The sequence below is a fragment of the Dryobates pubescens genome, chromosome 18 (genome assembly GCF_014839835.1).
Source record: "Dryobates pubescens isolate bDryPub1 chromosome 18, bDryPub1.pri, whole genome shotgun sequence".
NCBI lineage: Eukaryota > Metazoa > Chordata > Aves > Piciformes > Picidae > Dryobates > Dryobates pubescens.
Genome location: NC_071629.1, coordinates 21,607,576 through 21,624,355, shown reverse-complemented (window position 1 = coordinate 21,624,355; position 16,780 = coordinate 21,607,576). Strand labels below are relative to the sequence as shown.

At 51.6% G+C, this 16,780-nt stretch overlaps 1 protein-coding gene across 2 annotated transcripts in view; it reads left to right on the top strand.

Moving 5' to 3' along the window:
- Positions 1-1,244, top strand: part of LRCH2 (leucine rich repeats and calponin homology domain containing 2) — a 64,137-nt gene extending 62,893 nt beyond the window's left edge. For both annotated transcript variants that reach the window (XM_054169645.1, XM_054169644.1), the window contains one exon: positions 671-1,244. In XM_054169645.1, the coding sequence (XP_054025620.1) occupies positions 671-790 (120 nt within the window). In that variant the 3' untranslated portion in view covers positions 791-1,244. The remainder of the gene's footprint in view (positions 1-670) is intronic.
- Positions 1,245-16,780: the final 15,536 nt, after the last annotated feature.

Genomic DNA, 16,780 nt, shown 5'->3' with positions numbered 1-16,780 from the left:
GGGCAAGTAGGCCACTGAGCCAGCAGTGCCCAGCAGCCTGTTTGTTCTTGCTTTGATTATGGAAAGAAATAGTCTTTGGCTTTAGAAATAAGCAATCTTTTGTGTATCTCCTGATACATCTCTTAAGTGCTGCACTAATTAGCTTCTGGCCATTCTGTTAGATGAGAGAACTAAGTGTGAAACCTATAGCCACAGGCATTTGCTGTGTAAGCCCTGCAGTGATGGACCTGTGACTTCACAGCGTCATAGAGTGGCTTAGGCTGGAAGGGACCTCAGAGATCAGCTACTCCAACCTCCCTGCCATGAGCAGGGACACCTCTCAACTTGATCTGGTTGCCCAAGGCCTCTTCCAACCTGGCCTTAAACATCTTCAGGGAGGGGACATCCACAGCCACTCTGGGCAACCTGATCCAGTGTCTCACCACCCTCATGCTGAAAACTTCCTCAGCTCCAGTCTAACCCTGCTCTCCCTCAGCTTCAAATCATTCCCCATGTCCTGTCTCTAGACACCCTCATGAGAAGTCCTTCTTCAGCCTTCCTGTGGGATCCCTTCAGGTCTTGGAAGGCAGCTCTAAGGTCCCCCTAGCATCTTCTCTTCTTCAGAGAGAATGTTACCAGCCCTGGGGCGAAGCTTAATGAAGCTTGATACACAAACTGCTTTATTTTGCAGGAGAGACTTTGCTTGCCTCATCACATCCTGGAAGAAAGGGGTCTGGTGAAGGTTGGCCTCACAGTTCAAGCTCTGCTTGAGCTGCCTGCATTGAAAGTGTCTCAGCTTTCCTCCATGTGACATGACTTCTTGGAAGCCAGACAGCCTAACCATTCCATGTGTTCAATTGGATTGCTCTGGGGCACTTCAGCTTCCGACAGGGGAGCATCCAAGCCATCCAAGACCATTGTCTCTGTCCAGATGCTGTTGAGGACCTTCCTTTGGAGCTGTGGGTGAACAGCTTGGAGCCAGCTGCCAGTTACAAGAACATCCTCACTCTCCTTTTCTTCTGTGATGGGATGCACAAGGAGGTTGTGGTAGCATCGAGTTCTCTTTCCACTTCATTTCAGTTCAGAGCTGGACATCTCCCAGTGTCACAGTGAAATGCTGGATTCCTTTTCCTACATGGCAAAAAGCCTGGATTATTTTAGAAGTACAAAGCACAGCCACCTCCATACCTCCCCCCTCCACACATTAATCCTTCAAGCCAACCCAGTTGCTTTCAGAGCAAGAGCAGAACCTGCTGCTGGTGGTGGTGGTGGTGCAGTGGTACAGCTGGGACCACCTGAAGGCTTCCAGCACGCTCCTCCCAGAGAGAGAATTGCTGTTTCCTTAAGGGTTGGGTTTCTTGTTTTGCACTCCTGATTGTAACTTCCACACCTCTCTGACATTGCCAGTGTTTAGTCTTGAGTGTCTGGTGACTGCCCAGAGCAGTCTGCAGTGGGAAAAGGACACCTTTCTTATGGAGTCTCTTCTTCTAGGTTGGTGCCAAATATTTTTCCTTCCTTTCTTTTTGGGTTCGGGTTTCTTTTCAGTGGTCCTGTAGATTGTTTACATGTGAAGTGCCTGTGTAACTGAGAACTCTGCCTAGTCTTAAACACTTTTTTTTTTGGGGGGGGGGGGGGGGGGGGGGGGGAATCTCTTGCTTTCAAAATAGATGAAAAATAGGAATTTTTAAAGATTTTAATAGGTCCTTTTCTTCCCCTCCCCCCTCCCCCCCCCTCCATTTTTGTAAAACTGAAGGTTTGAGTCACAACTTCACAGCTTGGGATGTTGGGTTAAGTTTGCACAATTGACCTTTTGGGGCTTACTGTCTAAATAATTAGAAGCTTCCTGTAAATACTTTTTTATTTATGATATTTAATTTGAGACTTTACCTACTCACCTTTTTTTTTTTTTTTTTTTCCTTTGGTTTAATGTATTGTTGGACTTTAAAAAAAAAAAAGGAGAAAAAAAACCAACCCCAGTTGTCCACTTTTCTTTGCTTGGGACAGAGAGATTGAACAGGGTGAGGAAGGCTTGAGTCAGAGAATCAGTAAGGCTGGAAAAGACCTCAGAGATCATCAAGTCCAACCTAGCACCCAACACCTCCTGGCTAACTAAACCATGGCTCCAAGTGCCACATCCAAGCCTTTTTTGAACACCTCCAGGGATGGAGACTCCACCACCTCCCTGGGTAGCACATTCCAGTAGCCAATCTCTCTGTGGAGAACTTTCTCCTCACCTCCAGCCTAAACTTCCCCTGGCACAGCTTGAGACTGTGTCCTCTTGTTCTGATGATGCTTGCCTGGGAGAAGAGACCAACCCCCACCTGGCTTAAACCTCCCTTCAGGGAGCTGGACAGAGCAAGGAGGTCTCCCCTGAGCCTCCTCTTCTGCAGGCTAAGCAACCCCAGCTCCCTCAGCCTCTCCTCACAGGGCTGTGCTCCAGACCCCTCCCCAGCTTGGTTGCCCTTCTCTGGACACCTTCAAGTCTCTCAATGTCCTTCTTAAACTGAGGAGCCCAGAGCTGGACACAGGACTCAAGGTGTGGCCTAGGGTGTGGCTAGATGTTCCTTCTCTCTTTTGATTTCTCCTTTGATTCTGTGGGGTGGTTTTTTTTCCCCCATCAGCTTCACCAGTAATAAGAAACATCTGGAGTGATGCCAACCCAAGTGTCTCAATATCCTTCTTAAATTGAGGGGCCCAGAACTTGAGGACTAGTGGTGCATGCAGGGTCTTTGAGGACATGTGGATCTATCTGCCAGCATCTCAGGTTTATGCTGTGACTTTCAGGTTTTGCTGTAACACTCCTGGCTGTGTTTTTCCTTCCACAGGTCCATCCATAACTTAGCTGGGCAGTAGCAGTGTTCTGTCTTTCCAGTGCTGAAGGGAGCTGTTGTCACTCACACAGACCAGTTTGTACAGGTGTCACTGTGCTGAGGCTTGAGGTGTGTCTGGATCCATGTGAACAAGGAAGAACGTTTCACAGGTTGCATGGGCTTGGAAGGGACCCTCAAAGGTCATCTTGTCCAACCCTCCAGCAGTCAGCTGGGACACCTGGGCAACCTGCTGTAGTGTGAGGTGTCCCTGCCCATGGCAGGGGGGTTGGAACTGGCTGAGCCTTGAGGTCCTTTCCAACCCTGACAATTCTGTGATCTCCAACTAGAACAGGCTGACCAGGGCCACCCTGAATCTGTTCTGGAATGCCTCCAGGGATGGGGCCTCAAGCACATCCCTGGGCAACCTGTTCCAGTATTTCACCACTCTCATTGTGCACAACTTCCCTCTGACACCCCAGCTTGTTCCTTGTTTCCTCTGTGGTGGTTTTTTGAAACTTCTGATGTTCTGCACTTCTTTGCTCCTGCACAGAGTCTCAGGGTGTTGAGAGCATGGTGAAACCATGCACAGTCGAGTTCTCCTCCAGCCAAACTGCCAATGAGTTCCTGATTTTGGTAATAAAGCTGTTTGGATTAACAAAAAACAGCAACAAACAGACCCAACAGGCTGAGGGAGTTGGGGATGTGCAGGCTGGAGAGGAGAAGGCTCCCAGGAGACCTTTCTGTGGCCTTCCAGGATCTGAAGGGGGCTACAAGAAAGCTGGGGAGACACTTCTGAGGGTGCCAGGGAGTGATAGGACTGGGGGGATGGAGCAAGACTAGAAGTGGGGAGATTCAGATTGGATATGAGGAAGAAGTTGTTGCCCAGGAGGGTGGTGAGAGCCTGGCACAGGTTGCCCAGGGAGGTGGTGGAAGCCTCCTGCCTGGAGGTGTTTGCAGCCAGGCTGGATGTGGCTGTGGGCAGCCTGCTGTGGTGTGAGGTGTCCCTGCCCATGGCAGGGGAGTTGGAACTGGCTGATCCTTGAGGTCCCTTCCTGCCCTGACAGTTCTGTGGTTCTAACAGAACCCCAAAGGTGCTGCCTGTCACAGATTGTTTCTTTGATGCTAAGTTAATTTTGATTGAGGGATATGTTTGCCAAGTGCTCAGTAAGTTTTTGATCTTGTTCTTTGCCAGTTAATCAAGACCCCACGTAATACAACTCCTCAAAGAATGAGGGAGGGATATAATTTGCTCCTTAGTTCCTTTATTTCAGTCCTTAAACTGAGAGGGGAAAATAGCTGTGTGGTGTTTTTTCTGATAAGACTTTTGGTTTTTAAAGGTAAATTACTTTAAATTCCATTTATCCTGGGCTGCATCCAAAGCAGCATTGCCAGCAGATCCAGAGAGGTGATTCTGCCACTTTGCTCTGCTGAGACCTCACCTGGAGTACTGTGTGCAGGTCTGGAGCCCTCAATGTAGGGAAGATGTGGACCTGATGGAGAGGGCCCAGAGGAAGGCCACAAAATTGTCAGGAGGTTGGAGCAGCTCTGCTATGAGGACAGGCTGAGGGAGCTGGGGGTGTTCAGCCTGGAGAAGAGGAGGCTCTGGAGGAGACCTAATAGCAGCCTGCCAGTACCTGGAGGAAGCTCTAAGAAGGCTGGAGAGAGACTGTTTGCAAAGGCCTGCAATGAGAGGATGAGGCCCAATGGTTTGAAATTAGAGAAGAATAGGTTTAAATTGGATGTTAGGCATAAGTTGTTTAGCATGAGGGTGGTGGAACACTGGAACAGGTTGCCCAGGGAGGTTGCTGAGGCTCCATGCCTGGAGATATTGAAGGTGAGGCTGGACAGGGCTCTGGGCAACCTGATGTAGTTGGGGATGCCCCTGCTGACTGCAGGGGGGGGGTTGGACTGGATGAGCTTTGGAGGTCCTTTCCAACCCAGCCCATTCTGTGATTGTATGAAACAAGCTGATCCATGTCTCAAGAGTTAAAATCCATTCTGTTGTTTAGACAGAGTTTTCTTAAAGCTCTGCTCATGGAGAGGCCAACAGCCAGGTTCAGCTGCAGAGTCCTAGGTGTAAACCCTAGGTTATGTAAGTAGTTGTTGAATTCTTTGGTTTGAGGCAACTGCATTGCTGTGACCTTTGGAATGCTGTGTTCCCTGTCTCTGTAATGGGTTTGAGAGCACTCCCAGGAGACTTCTGTTGTTTGTTTGTTTGAACAGCTTCAATCTCTTCTTATCACTGAGAGCAATAGCTGCAGAGTCAGACTGAGGTGAAAAAAAGTCATGTCAGTCATCCAGCTGAATGCTTGTTGTCTGCTGCAGCTGAAGAACAGAGCCACTCAAAAAGAAGCAGCTTAATTCCCTGCCCAGGGTATTGCCAGCTGCCACAAAGCTCAGCCTCATGGTGTTAGCCTTAGAATTAATTGCTGACTGTCAGCTGTCATTGCCAGCCATCAGCCTTGAGCTGCCCTGCACTACTCTGTCATTGTCACTTAGATGTTTTCTGAGCTGAAAGTAACTTGGCTTTTTTTCCCCTACTGGAACTAAATTTGTAGGCCTGTATCAGAGTGTAAGCAGGAGTCATAGAATCATAGAATCAACCAGGCTGGAAAAGACCTGGGAGATCATCAAGCCCAACCTGTCACCCAACACCTGACAGCTAACCCATGGCTCCAAGTGCCACATCCAAGCCTTTTTTTGAACACCTCCAGGGATGGGGACTCCACCACCTCCCTGGGCAGCACATGGTCAACCTCTCTTGCCAGGAAGGATTTCTTCCTAACCTCCAGCCTGAACCTCCCCTGGCACAGCTTGAGACTGTGTCCTCTTGTTCTGGTGCTGCTTGCCTGGGAGTAGAGACCAACCCCCACCTGGCTACAACCTCCCTTCAGGGAGCTGTAGACAGCAATGAGGTCTCCCTTGAGCCTTCTCTTCTCCAGGCTAAGCAACCCCAGCCCCATGAAGAGCTCCTTTGATGGAGCCTGGCAGCTGCTTAGCAGGTAGGGGGGGGGTTAAGATCAGCTGATTTCCAAGTACATTAATTTCACATCCAGTTTTCATTTCCAACTCTGAAAAAGACTAAAATAACAACTTCTGAATACTCTGGTGTTCTTCCCCACAAACTTGCTGGAACCAGTCTTGGCTTTTGCTCTTCATTGGAAATGATTATGGCTTGCTTCATCCTTAGCAGGGCAGGATAATTATGGCTCTTCCAAGGCTTCCTTTTTAGGCCTGCAAAGATTGAAGTACCCTTGGAGCAGCCTGAGAAAAGGTCTGCTGTGCCTCATCTTTGTGCAGCTGAAGCCTTGCTAAAAGTGCTCTTCCCATGTATTTGTTTTAATTATTATCTCATTTGAGGAGCAAGTGCAAATTGAAATGCTAAAAACCCCTTTAATCTGAAGCTTTGTATTTAAAGCAGTCTCTGGAAGCTGCTGCTGTTCTCTCTAGGAAATGAATTGCCCACTCTCCCTGGCACTTGGATTCCCAGCATCTTCTTTTCATGTGTGTACTGATCTTGTGACTCCAGAGAGGCAGAGAAGGGCTTGACTTGGAAGGGACCTTAAAGATCATCCAGCTCCAAGCCCCTGCCACGGGCAGGGACACCTCCCACCAGCCCAGGTTGCTCAAGGCCTCATCCTGCCTGGCTTTGAACACCTTCAGGGAGGAGGCAGCCACAGCCTCCCTGGGTAACCTGTGCCAGTCTCTCCCAACCCTCCCTCTCAAGAATTTCTTCCTCATCTCCAGTCTCAATCTCCCCTCTCCCATCTGAAAGCCATTGTCCTTTGTTCTTTCACTCCCAGCCCTCCTAGAGCCCCTTCAGGCACTGGAAGGCTGCTCTAAGGTCTCCCTGGAGCCTTCTCTTCTCCAGACTTTTAACAGCCCCAACCCTCTCAGCCTGTCCCCACCGGGGAGATTCTCTCTCCAACAGTTCCATGTCTGTACTGGGGGCTCCAGAATTGGACACAGTAATCCAGATGTGTTCTAACCAGAGCAGAGAGGAGGGGCAGAGTCACCTCTCTTGGCTTCACATGCTTCATTATCACACAGTATCACAGTATCATTAAGGCTGGAAGAGACCTCAAAGATTGAGTCCAACCTGTCACCACAGACCTCATGACTAGACCATGGCTCCAAGTGCCACATCCAATCCCCTCTTGAACACCTCCAGGGATGGGGACTCCACCACTTCCCTGGGCAGCACATTCCAGTGGCTAGCAACTCTCTTGGGAAGAACTTTCTCCTCACCTCCAGCCTAAACTTCCCCTGGTGCAGCTTGAGACTGTGTCCTCTTCTTCTGGGGCTGGGTGCCTGGGAGAAGAGACCAACCCCCACCTGGCTACAACCTCCCTGGAGAGAGCATTGAGGTCACCCCTCAGCCTCTTCTCCAGGCTAAGCAACCCCAGCTCCCTCAGCCTCTCCTCACAGGGCTGTGCTCAAGGCCTCTCCCCAGCCTTGTTGCCCTTCTCTGCATCCCACCTGGCTTTTTCCTCTACCTTTTGGTGAGTTGCTGTGGTTCCAGCATCCCTGCTTCCAACATTTAGCATATTTGAGAGACTCTTTTCCTATTCTGTTTTGGATGCATTGTCACTGCTAAACTCTTGATGCAGCTGGTAGGATGGTTAAAAACAAGAGACCTACCCACTTCCTACTGTGGTTGCTCAGTTGTGACTTGGGAGGTGACAGAAAGTCAGCCTTAAAAGCCTTAGGAAACTGGCTTTAGTTTTCCTAACGAGTTTCAGAGCTGCTGTTGTTAGTCAGGGGCTATCCAGAGTCACTGCAGTGATGTGGCATCAGCTGAAAATCAGAGTGAGTCAGCAGGCAGAGCTTCTGCCCTTGGGTACTTTGAGTCTCCTCTTGGGTGGCTGGATGCAGTATGTCAAACAGCAATGGTCTGTCATGGCAGCAGTAATGGCCCAGGTATTGTGAGGTCTTCAAGCAGAGGCAGGAAAGCACTTGCTGTGAAGTGTGGTGATTTCCCACCCAGGGGCTCACAAAGGCTTCACAGCACAGCCAGGGTGCTGGCTGGGGCACTGCTGAGTGGGCACCATCTATCCCCACATGTCTGGAGGCCTTCCAAATGGAGCCAGGAAGGTTGTCATGAGATAGGGAGGCATAGAATTGAAACCATAAAGGAGGAGGCCATGATTCATCAGAAATTCACCACCATCTCCACTCCCAGCTCCACTGGAGCTGATCCACGTTTTGCTCTTGGCTTCAGGAAAGATTTCACCTGCTTGATTTATGGAGCACCTGAGCTGGAGACGATGGCAAACATGCAGCAGAGCTTTTGCCTTCTCCTCAGTACTGAGAAGACACATGGGAGCTTTTTGACAAGGGCTTGTACTGACAGGAGGAGACCTTGAGCAGCCTGGGCTGGTGGGAGGTGTCCCTGCCCGTGGCAGGGGGGTTGGAACTGAATGATCTTTAAGGTCCCTTCCAACCCAAAGCATCCTGTCAATCCAACCTGGCCTTGAACAGCTCCAGGGAGGGGACAGCCACAGCCTCCCTGGGCAGCCTGTTCCAGAGTCTCCCCACTCTCACTGGAAAGGATTTCTTCCTTCAGTCTCAATCTCCCCTCTCCTAGCTGAAAGCCGTTGCCCCTCATCCTGTCACTCCCTGCCCTTGTCCAGAGTCCCTCCCCAGCTCTCCTGGAGCCCCTTTCAGGTCCTGGAAGGCTGCTCTTAAGGTCTCCCTGGAGCCTTCTCCAGGCTGAACAGCCCCAACTCTCTCAGCTTGTCCCCACAGGGAAGGTTCTCCAGCCCTCTGAGCATCCTGGTGGTCTCCTCTGGATCCTCCCCAACAGTTCCATGTCTTTCTTGTGTCCAGCAGCCCTCACCTGCTGCGGTGCTGATGGAGAGTGTCAAAGCCTTGCACTCCAAGCCTTTGTACAAAGCCTCCCTGTGTCTGCTCGATACCGAGGAGAAGGCAGAAGCTCTGCTGCTCTCTGCAGTGCTGTTAGGGAAGGTGCTGTTGTATCTAATACCAGGGGGAGAGAAAGCACATTGATAACCCAGCTGGGCTCAACTGAAAGCAGCTCCTGGGACTGCTTAGTGCTTTCTGCAGGGAGAAGATGGCTTTGTGTTAGTAAATCAAATGTCATCTTCTCCTCCCTAAGGCAGGGTAGTGTTTGTGATTCTTGACCTCTGCTTGGAACACAACAGCACCAGCCCAGCACACACAAAGCTGGTGCCGTATTTCCTGCTTGCAGGGACTCTTTGCAATTAAAAGAGGCCAAGACCAGGAATGGGAAAGGCAAAGCATAGCTGTCAAGGAGAGGATGCTCCTGTTTCACAGTGAAGCACCTCAGAACCAGAAGCCTTGAGAGGGAGTAGAGATAAAAGGAAGTGCTTGTGGCTACTTCATGCTGAGGGAGGCCAGTCCCCAGGTGCAGAGGTTACAGTGACAAGGAGTTTGGCATCTCTGCTCTCCCAAGGCTGTGTGTGTTGGGGGGTTCTCTCCCACTGCTGGGGAAGGCCCTGCTGGTTTGGCAGAGAACATGGCACGCTCCCAGCCCTGGCCAGGGTACCTGGCTGCTGCTATTTGAGTATCCTCTGGCTTTGTCACAGCAAGGGACTGACCTGTCTGGTGCCCTTCTGAAGGGAACCCCTCTGTGCACCATGCCTGCTCCTGCAGAGACCCCAGAATGCTTTTAAATGTGTGTGCAAGCTGAATGCAAACACCAGGGACAACATAGACCTCACTTGATAGAGCAGCAGATGAGCTGATGTTTGCCAGTCTTCAACTTTCACCAGCAAAGGATGGAGCATCACAGTATCACCACCTCCCTGGGCAGCACATCCCAATGGCTAACAACTCTCTCAGGGAAGAACTTTCTCCTCGTCTCCAGCCTAAACTTCCCCTGGCACAGCTTGAGACTGCGTCCTCTTGTTCTGGTGCTGGTTGCTAGAGTGAAGAGACCAACCCCCACCTGGCTACAACCTCCCTTCAGGGAGTTGTAGAGGGCAATAAGGTCACCCTGAGCCTCCTCCTCTCCAGGCTGAGCAACCCCAGCTCCCTCAGCCTCTCCTCACAGGGCTGTGCTCCAGACCCCTCCCCAGCCTCGTTGCCCTTCTCTGGACACCTTCAAGTCTCTCAATGTCCTTCTTAAACTGAGGGGCCCAGAACTGGACACAGGACTCAAGGTGTGGCCTAACCAGAGCTGAGCACAGGGCACAAGGACTTCCCTGCTCCTGCTGGCCACACTGTGCCTGATGCAGGCCAGGATGCCCTTGGCCTTCTTGGCCCCCTGGGCACACTGCTGGCTCATGTTTAGGCTGCTGTCAGTCAGCACCCCCAGGTCCTGCTGTGTTTGGCAGGAGGCTTGCTCCAGGAGCTGCAGAGCCTCACTGATGGGGAGTTGCCCCGTGGCTCTGACCAGCTCTGTGTGTCCCCTCACCCCCCAGTGACTCAAGCCGGCGGTGCTGCTGCTTGCTCCCTCTGCAGCACACGCAGCTTGGGAGCGAAGGGGAAGGGCAGCTGGGGGGTTTGAATCAGCAGTGCTGTGGCACAGGGATTTTGGGTGCAAGTGAAGTAAAAAGGGCATCTTCCTCCCGAAGGGCATTTTCACCTTGACTCTTCAAACTGAAAACATAAAGTGGTCAGCTGAGAGTGATCCTCAGCTTGCCCCTGCCCTGGGGCACTTCTGGCTCCTGTCTTTCTCGCCTAATAAAAAGCTGCTTGGCTTCTCCTTGTCTTTAGTGTTTCACAGAGTAGGATGCTGGCAAGGTGCTGTCATCAAAGGGTGCTTCTGTGCATCTGTTCCCTCACTGGGTTGGATCATTGTTATTTTTCTCCCCCCTTTCCACCCAGGGGAGGCAAAAGAAGCTGAACTCTCTGATTAAGATCATTTCTGTGGGAGGAAAATTGAGTTGTTAGAAAAATCATTGAATGGGTTGGGTTGGGTTGGGTGGGACCTTAAAGATCATCCAGTTCCAACCCCCCCTGTCACAGGCAGGGACACCTCCCACCAGCCCAGCTTACTCAAGGCCTCATCCAGCCTGGCCTTGAACACCTTCATGGAGGGAGCAGCCGCAGCCTCCCTGGGCAACCTGTGCCAGAGTCTGCCCAGCCTCACTCTAGAGAATTTCTTCCTCATCTCCAGCCTAAGACTCAAGACCTCATCAGTCAGTTTCAGTTCAAATGCTTTACAGCCAATTGCTACAAGAAGGCTTTTCCTTGCACATTTTGGCACCCTAAAACACGAGGAGAAAACAAAAAGGGGGGCAGCAATCTTTCCAGGGCTTACTGCAGTGTCTTATCCAATCTCAAAGGAGGAGAGCAGCTCCCACTGACAGGACATGTAACTGGCTTGGGAAGCTTTCCAGTTTGGGCTGGATGATCTTGAAAGGTCTCTAACCACCTAGATGATGCTCTGGTTCTGTGGCTGCAGCGAGACCGGAATTTCCCTGGGGGCTGTGACTGAGCTACAACCTGCTGTCAGTCACTGCAAATGAGCTCTTGGCACAGGGGAGGATTTCCTTCCTCCTTTATTTTTTGCCCTTTTTTTGCCCCTTGTTTTGGTCTGGCTTCTCCCCCCCCCTTGGCTTCCCCCCCCCCCCCCCTTGGCTTCCCCCCCCTTAGCTTCCCCCCCCCTTGGCTTCCCCCTATTTTTTGCCTCTTCTTTTGCCTTTACTTTTTCCCTTTTTTTTTTTGCCTTTAGTTTTTGTCCTTTTTTTGCCCCCTTTTTTTTTTCCCCCAATTTTTGGGGCCCCCTTTTTTTGGGGCCCTTTTTTGGGGGGGCCTTTTTTTGGGCCCCCCTTTTTTGGGCCCCTTTTTTTGGGGGCTCCTTCCCCCCCCTTTTTTTTTGCCCCCCCTTTTTTGCCCCCCTTTTTTTGCCCCCTTTGTTTTGCCTTTATCTTTTGTCTCTCCTTTTACCTTTACTTTTTCCTTTTTGCCCCCCTTTTTTTTTTGCCCCCCTTTTTTTTTGCCCCCCTTTTTTTTTGCCCCCTTTTTTTTTGCCCCCTTTCTTTTTGCCCCCTTTTTTTTTTGCCCCCTTTTTTTTTTGCCCCCTTTCTTTTTGCCCGCCTTTCTTTTTGCCCCCTATTTTTGAGCCCCTTTTTTGACCCTTTTTTGCCCCTGGTTTTTTTGCCCTTTTTTCCCCCCCTATTTTTTGCCCCCCCCCTCCCCCCTTTTTTTCCCCTATTTTTTGCCCCCTTTTTTTGCCCCCTTTGTTTTGCCTTTATCTTTTGTCTTTCCTTTTACCTTTACTTTTTCCCTTTCTTTTTGCCCCCCTTTCTTTTTGCCCCCCCTTTCTTTTTGCCCCCCCTTTCTTTTTGCCCCCTTTTTTTGAGCCCCTTTTTTGACCCTTTATTGCCCCTGGTTTTTTTGCCCTTTTCCCCCCCCCTATATTTTGCCCCCCTTTTTTCCCCCCTTATTTTTTGCCCCCTTTTTTTTGCCCCCCCTATTTTGGCCCCCCTTTTTTGCCCCCTTTTTTTTGCCTTTATCCTTTGTCTCTCCTTTAGCCTTTACTTTTTCTTTTTGCCCCCCTTTCTTTTTGCCCCCCTTTTTTTGGCCCCTTTTTTTAGCCCCTTTTTTGCCCCTGTTTTTTTTGCCCTTTTCCCCCCCTTTTTCCCCCCCCTTTTTTCCCCCCCTTTTTTCCCCCCCTTTTTTCCCCCTATTTTTTGTCCCCCCTTTTTTTCCCCCCCATTTTTTGTCCCCTTTTTTAGCCCCCATTTTTTTGCCCCCCATTTTTTTTGCCCCCTTTTTTTTGCCTTTATTTTTTGTCTCTCCTTTTGCCTTTACTTTTCCCCTTATGTTTTCCTTTTTTTTGGTCCTTTTTTTGCCTTTATTTTTTGTCTCCTTTTTGCCTTTACTTTATCCCTTATTTTTTGCCTTTATTTTTTTGCCCCCTTTTTTAAAATCCTTTTTATTATTATTTTTTGGGGGTGAACAATCATTTTAGAGAGGCAGGTTGTGAAGCAGAGAATGCTTGGAAAGAATTAGAAGGTTGATTTTCTTTATTGGTTTGTTTGACTTGGAAACCTGAGCAAAGCAGCAGAATGGTCCAGGACTGCTGCGTGGGGTTGGGACTGGGTTGTGCCATTCCTGGCAGGGGAACTGCTGCTTGTTAAATATGGATTGTCCTCATGGAGCATGTGCAGGGCTCTGCTCTCCACATCACAGGGATCAGAGGATGTTAGGAGTTGGAAGGGACCTTCAAAGATCACCAAGTCCAACCCCTGCCAGAGCAGGAGCAGAGAATCCAGCACAGGGCACACAGGAACACATCCAGATGGGGCTGGAAAGGCTCCAGAGAAGGAGACTCCACAACCTCTCTGGGCAGCCTGCTCCAGGCCTCTGGGACCCTCACAGGGAAGAAGTTTCTCCTCATCTTGAGGTGGAACTTCCTGTGCTGGAGTTTATATCCATTGCCCCTTGGCCTATCCCAGGGTACAACTGAGCAGAGACTGTTCCTGTCCCTTCCTTCCTGACCCCCAGCCCTCAGCTATTGATAGACATTGATCAGATCCCTCTCAGCCTTCTCCTCTCCAGACTAAACAGCCCCAGGGCTCTCAGCCTCTCCTCCCCAGGCAGTGCTGCAGTCCCTTCAGCATCCTTGGAGCCCTGCCTTGGACTCTCTCCAGCAGATCCCTGTCCCTCCTGAACTGGGGAGCCCAGAGCTGGCTGCAATATTGCAGGTGAGGTCTCAGCAGGGCAGGGTAGATCTGCTGGACAGACACATGCAGTTGTGCTGGCTGCATGGAGGTGTTGCACTGGGCCTTGCTGCAGACTTGGGGGAAGTCCTTGGCTGTTGCCCCAGGAGGAGCTGAAGGCTTTGGCTGCTGTGATCACGAAGGTCTTCTCCAACCAGAACAACTCCAGGGTTCTCCCAGGGGCAGGCACAGGCATTGCAGAAGCCTTGAGGGGGTGCTGAATGCTTTTCACTGCCCTGTGATGTGCAGAGCCAGGGGACTGGGGTTGCTTCCCAGCTACATCAGTGAACTGTGGTTGGTAACTCGTGCTTCTAAAGCTCAGAGGCAGCAATGCAACCAAGCAGGAGGGGACAGGAGCGGTGCTGAGGCACAGCTGGAGGGAGCTTTGCACCACAGCTGCTTGCCTTTGTGTATATACTTGCCACACCTTTTGGTAGTGCTTCTGGAGTCATTGCTTTGCCTTTCCCATGCTTGTAGAGTGCATCTTCCACCCTTCTGAAGATTGTCCACTTGTACAGTACTGGGTTGAGTGCTTTTGTTTGTTTGTTTCAGGTCTTCCATTGTGGCTGGAGCTTCCAACCTCATGTTGCTTGGGGGGGAAAAGCTCCTACTATGGTTTGGGGTTTTTTTCTCTTCTTTATTTTCCTGTAAATAGGTTTTTGGGGTTCCTCCCTCTCCTCCCCCATTAAATTTGCATGGATAACCCCCACATTTCCCCCTCCCCTCCCCCAGTGTACATACTCTGTGTATAAAGTACAAACTGTTTCATACCTTTCATATAGGCAAGATCCTCCAGGTGGTTTCTCTTCAGTTTTTTATATATTTGTAGTAAACACCAGAGTAAAGAATGAGCATTTGGTGTATCTTCTTTCCACTGCCTCTCCTGCTGTCCCCCTGGCCTGCCTCCCCACCTGCCAGGAATCACAGAATCAATCAGGTTGGAAACGACCTCAGAGATCATCCAGCCCAAGCTGTCACTCAGCACCTCCTGGCAGCTAAACCATGGCCCCAAGTGCCACATCCAGTCCCCTCCTGAACACCTCCAGGGGTGGGGACTCCACCACCTCCCTGGGCAGCACATCCCAGTGGCCAATCTCTCTTGCTGGGAAGAACTTTCTCCTCACCTCCAGCCTAAACCTCCCCTGGCACAGCTTGAGACTGTGTCCCCTTGTTCTGGTGCTGGGTGCCTGGGAGAAGAGACCAACCCCCACCTGGCTACAACCTCCCTGCAGGGAGTTGGAGAGAGCAAGAAGGTCTCCCCTGAGCCTCCTCTTCTGCAGGCTAAGCAACCCCAGCTCCCTCAGCCTCTCCTCACAGGGCTGTGCTCCAGACCCCTCCCCAGCCTGGTTGCCCTTCTCTGGACACCTTCAAGTCTCTCAATGTCCTTCTTAAACTGAGGGGCCCAGAACTGGACACAGGACTCAAGGTGTGGCCTAACCAATGCACAATGGTGAGAGGTCTCAAATGGTTTGTAGTGACCACAACAAATGGTAACTAATTCCAGGGGACTACAGAACACTTTTGCACAGGAGGTGTGTTAGGACTTGGGGTTGGAGCAAGAGGGATGAAACTGTGAGGACAAAGGTGCTGTCACTTGCAGCAGAGCCTTTGCATCTCTCCACCCTTCCCTGAAAACCACCTGGTCTCCAGCAGTGTGTTTGGAGCAGCTACTACTCACAGAATGGGTTAGAGGGGGAGGGACCTGAAAGATCCTCCAGCTCCAAACCCCTGCCATGGGCAGGGACCCCTCCCACCAGCACAGCTTGCTCAGGGCCTCATCCAGCCTGGCCTTGAACACCTCCAGGCAGGAGGCAGCCACAGCCTCCCTGGGCAGCCTGTGCCAGAGTCTCCCCAGCCTCACTCTCAACAATTTCTTCCTCATCTCCAGGCTCAGTCTCTCCTCTCCCAGCTCAAAGCCATTGTCCCTCATCCTGGCACTCCCAGCCCTTGTCACAAGTCCCTCCCCAGCTCTCCTGGAGCCCCTTCAGGTCCTGGAAGGCTGCTCTAAGGTCTCCCTGGAGCCTTCTCCAGGCTGAACAGCCTCAACTCTCAGGCTGCTGGGAGGTTCCCCAGTGCAATGCCTGCCCTTGGCCTGTCCGTGGCGCTGTTGCAGAGGTTTTACAATAAGCAGAGGGACTTCTGCCCTCCGCAGGAGTTCCTTTGGCATTGTTAAGCCACTCTGCCAGGCCAGCAGCTCTCCTCCAGATCTGTGAAGGCCCATGGAAGCCATCAGCCTGTCCCTTCAGCCCAGCTGTGCCACGGGTGGGTTTGAGACAGCAGAGCCACTGAGTGCTCATAGGGAGCCACCTTGCCTGGGGTGGGGAACACTCCACGCTGCACTTGCACTTGGCTTGGACTCAGGAAGGGCTCCAGCACCAACCTTAGCTGCTGCCAAGCCCCTGTGCCCTCAGGAAAGGTGCCACTCTGAATGCTGTGGTTGCTCTTGTGGAGGCCCTGGCCACCACCTCAGAGCCCCAGGAGCTTTGGGGGCACCACCTTGCCTCGGGAGGCAAACCTGCATCACTTTGCCTTGCACTCAGCCCAGCCTCAGGCAGAGCTCCAGCACTGAGCCTAACTGGGAGCACTGAGCTCCTGCAGCCGCTGGGAAGCTGCCACCCTGAATGCTGGGGTCCCTCCTGGGGAGGCCCTGGAGACCACCTCGGAGCCCCAGACGTTTTGGGGGTACCCTCTTGCCTTGGGAGGGAAACCCCCAACCTTGTCTGCTGCTCAGCTCAGACTCAGGCAGAGCTCTGGAGTGCATCTGTCTGGATTCCCAGCGGTTTATTTCCCAGCTCATGGTGAGACACCGGCACAGATTGTCCAGGGATGCTGCTGGATGCTCCCTGGAGGTGTTGAAGGCCAGGCTGGATGAGGCCCTGAGAAGCCTGGTCTAGTGGAAGGTGTCCCTGCCCATGGCAGGGGGGGGTTGGGTTTTTAAGGTCCCTTCCAGCCCAAGCCCTTCTGTGGTACCTGGCCACACACAGTGACACCCTGGGGGCAATAATAGTCTGGTCCCAAAGGCCACCCAAGTGTTCATTACTCTTCAGACAAGTCACTGCCTCCACTGTCCAGCTTGTAAGCTACCAGATCCCTGGAGGCACACAACTAGATGGTGATGTAAAAGGTTCTGAAACTGCTTCTGCCACCAATGGCCAAGCCCTAAGCCAGCTACAGAGGGCTCCTCCTGCCCATCCTGCTGCTCTGCCACTCCCTTGCTATCACCATCTCCATCCTGCCGAGATGAAGCCCATCCCAGGTCAAAGGCCTGCTTTAATCTCTGCTGCCACTTTCCCTGGCTCCTGCTCAGGATGAGGGCGCAGGGCTCAGCCCTCGGTG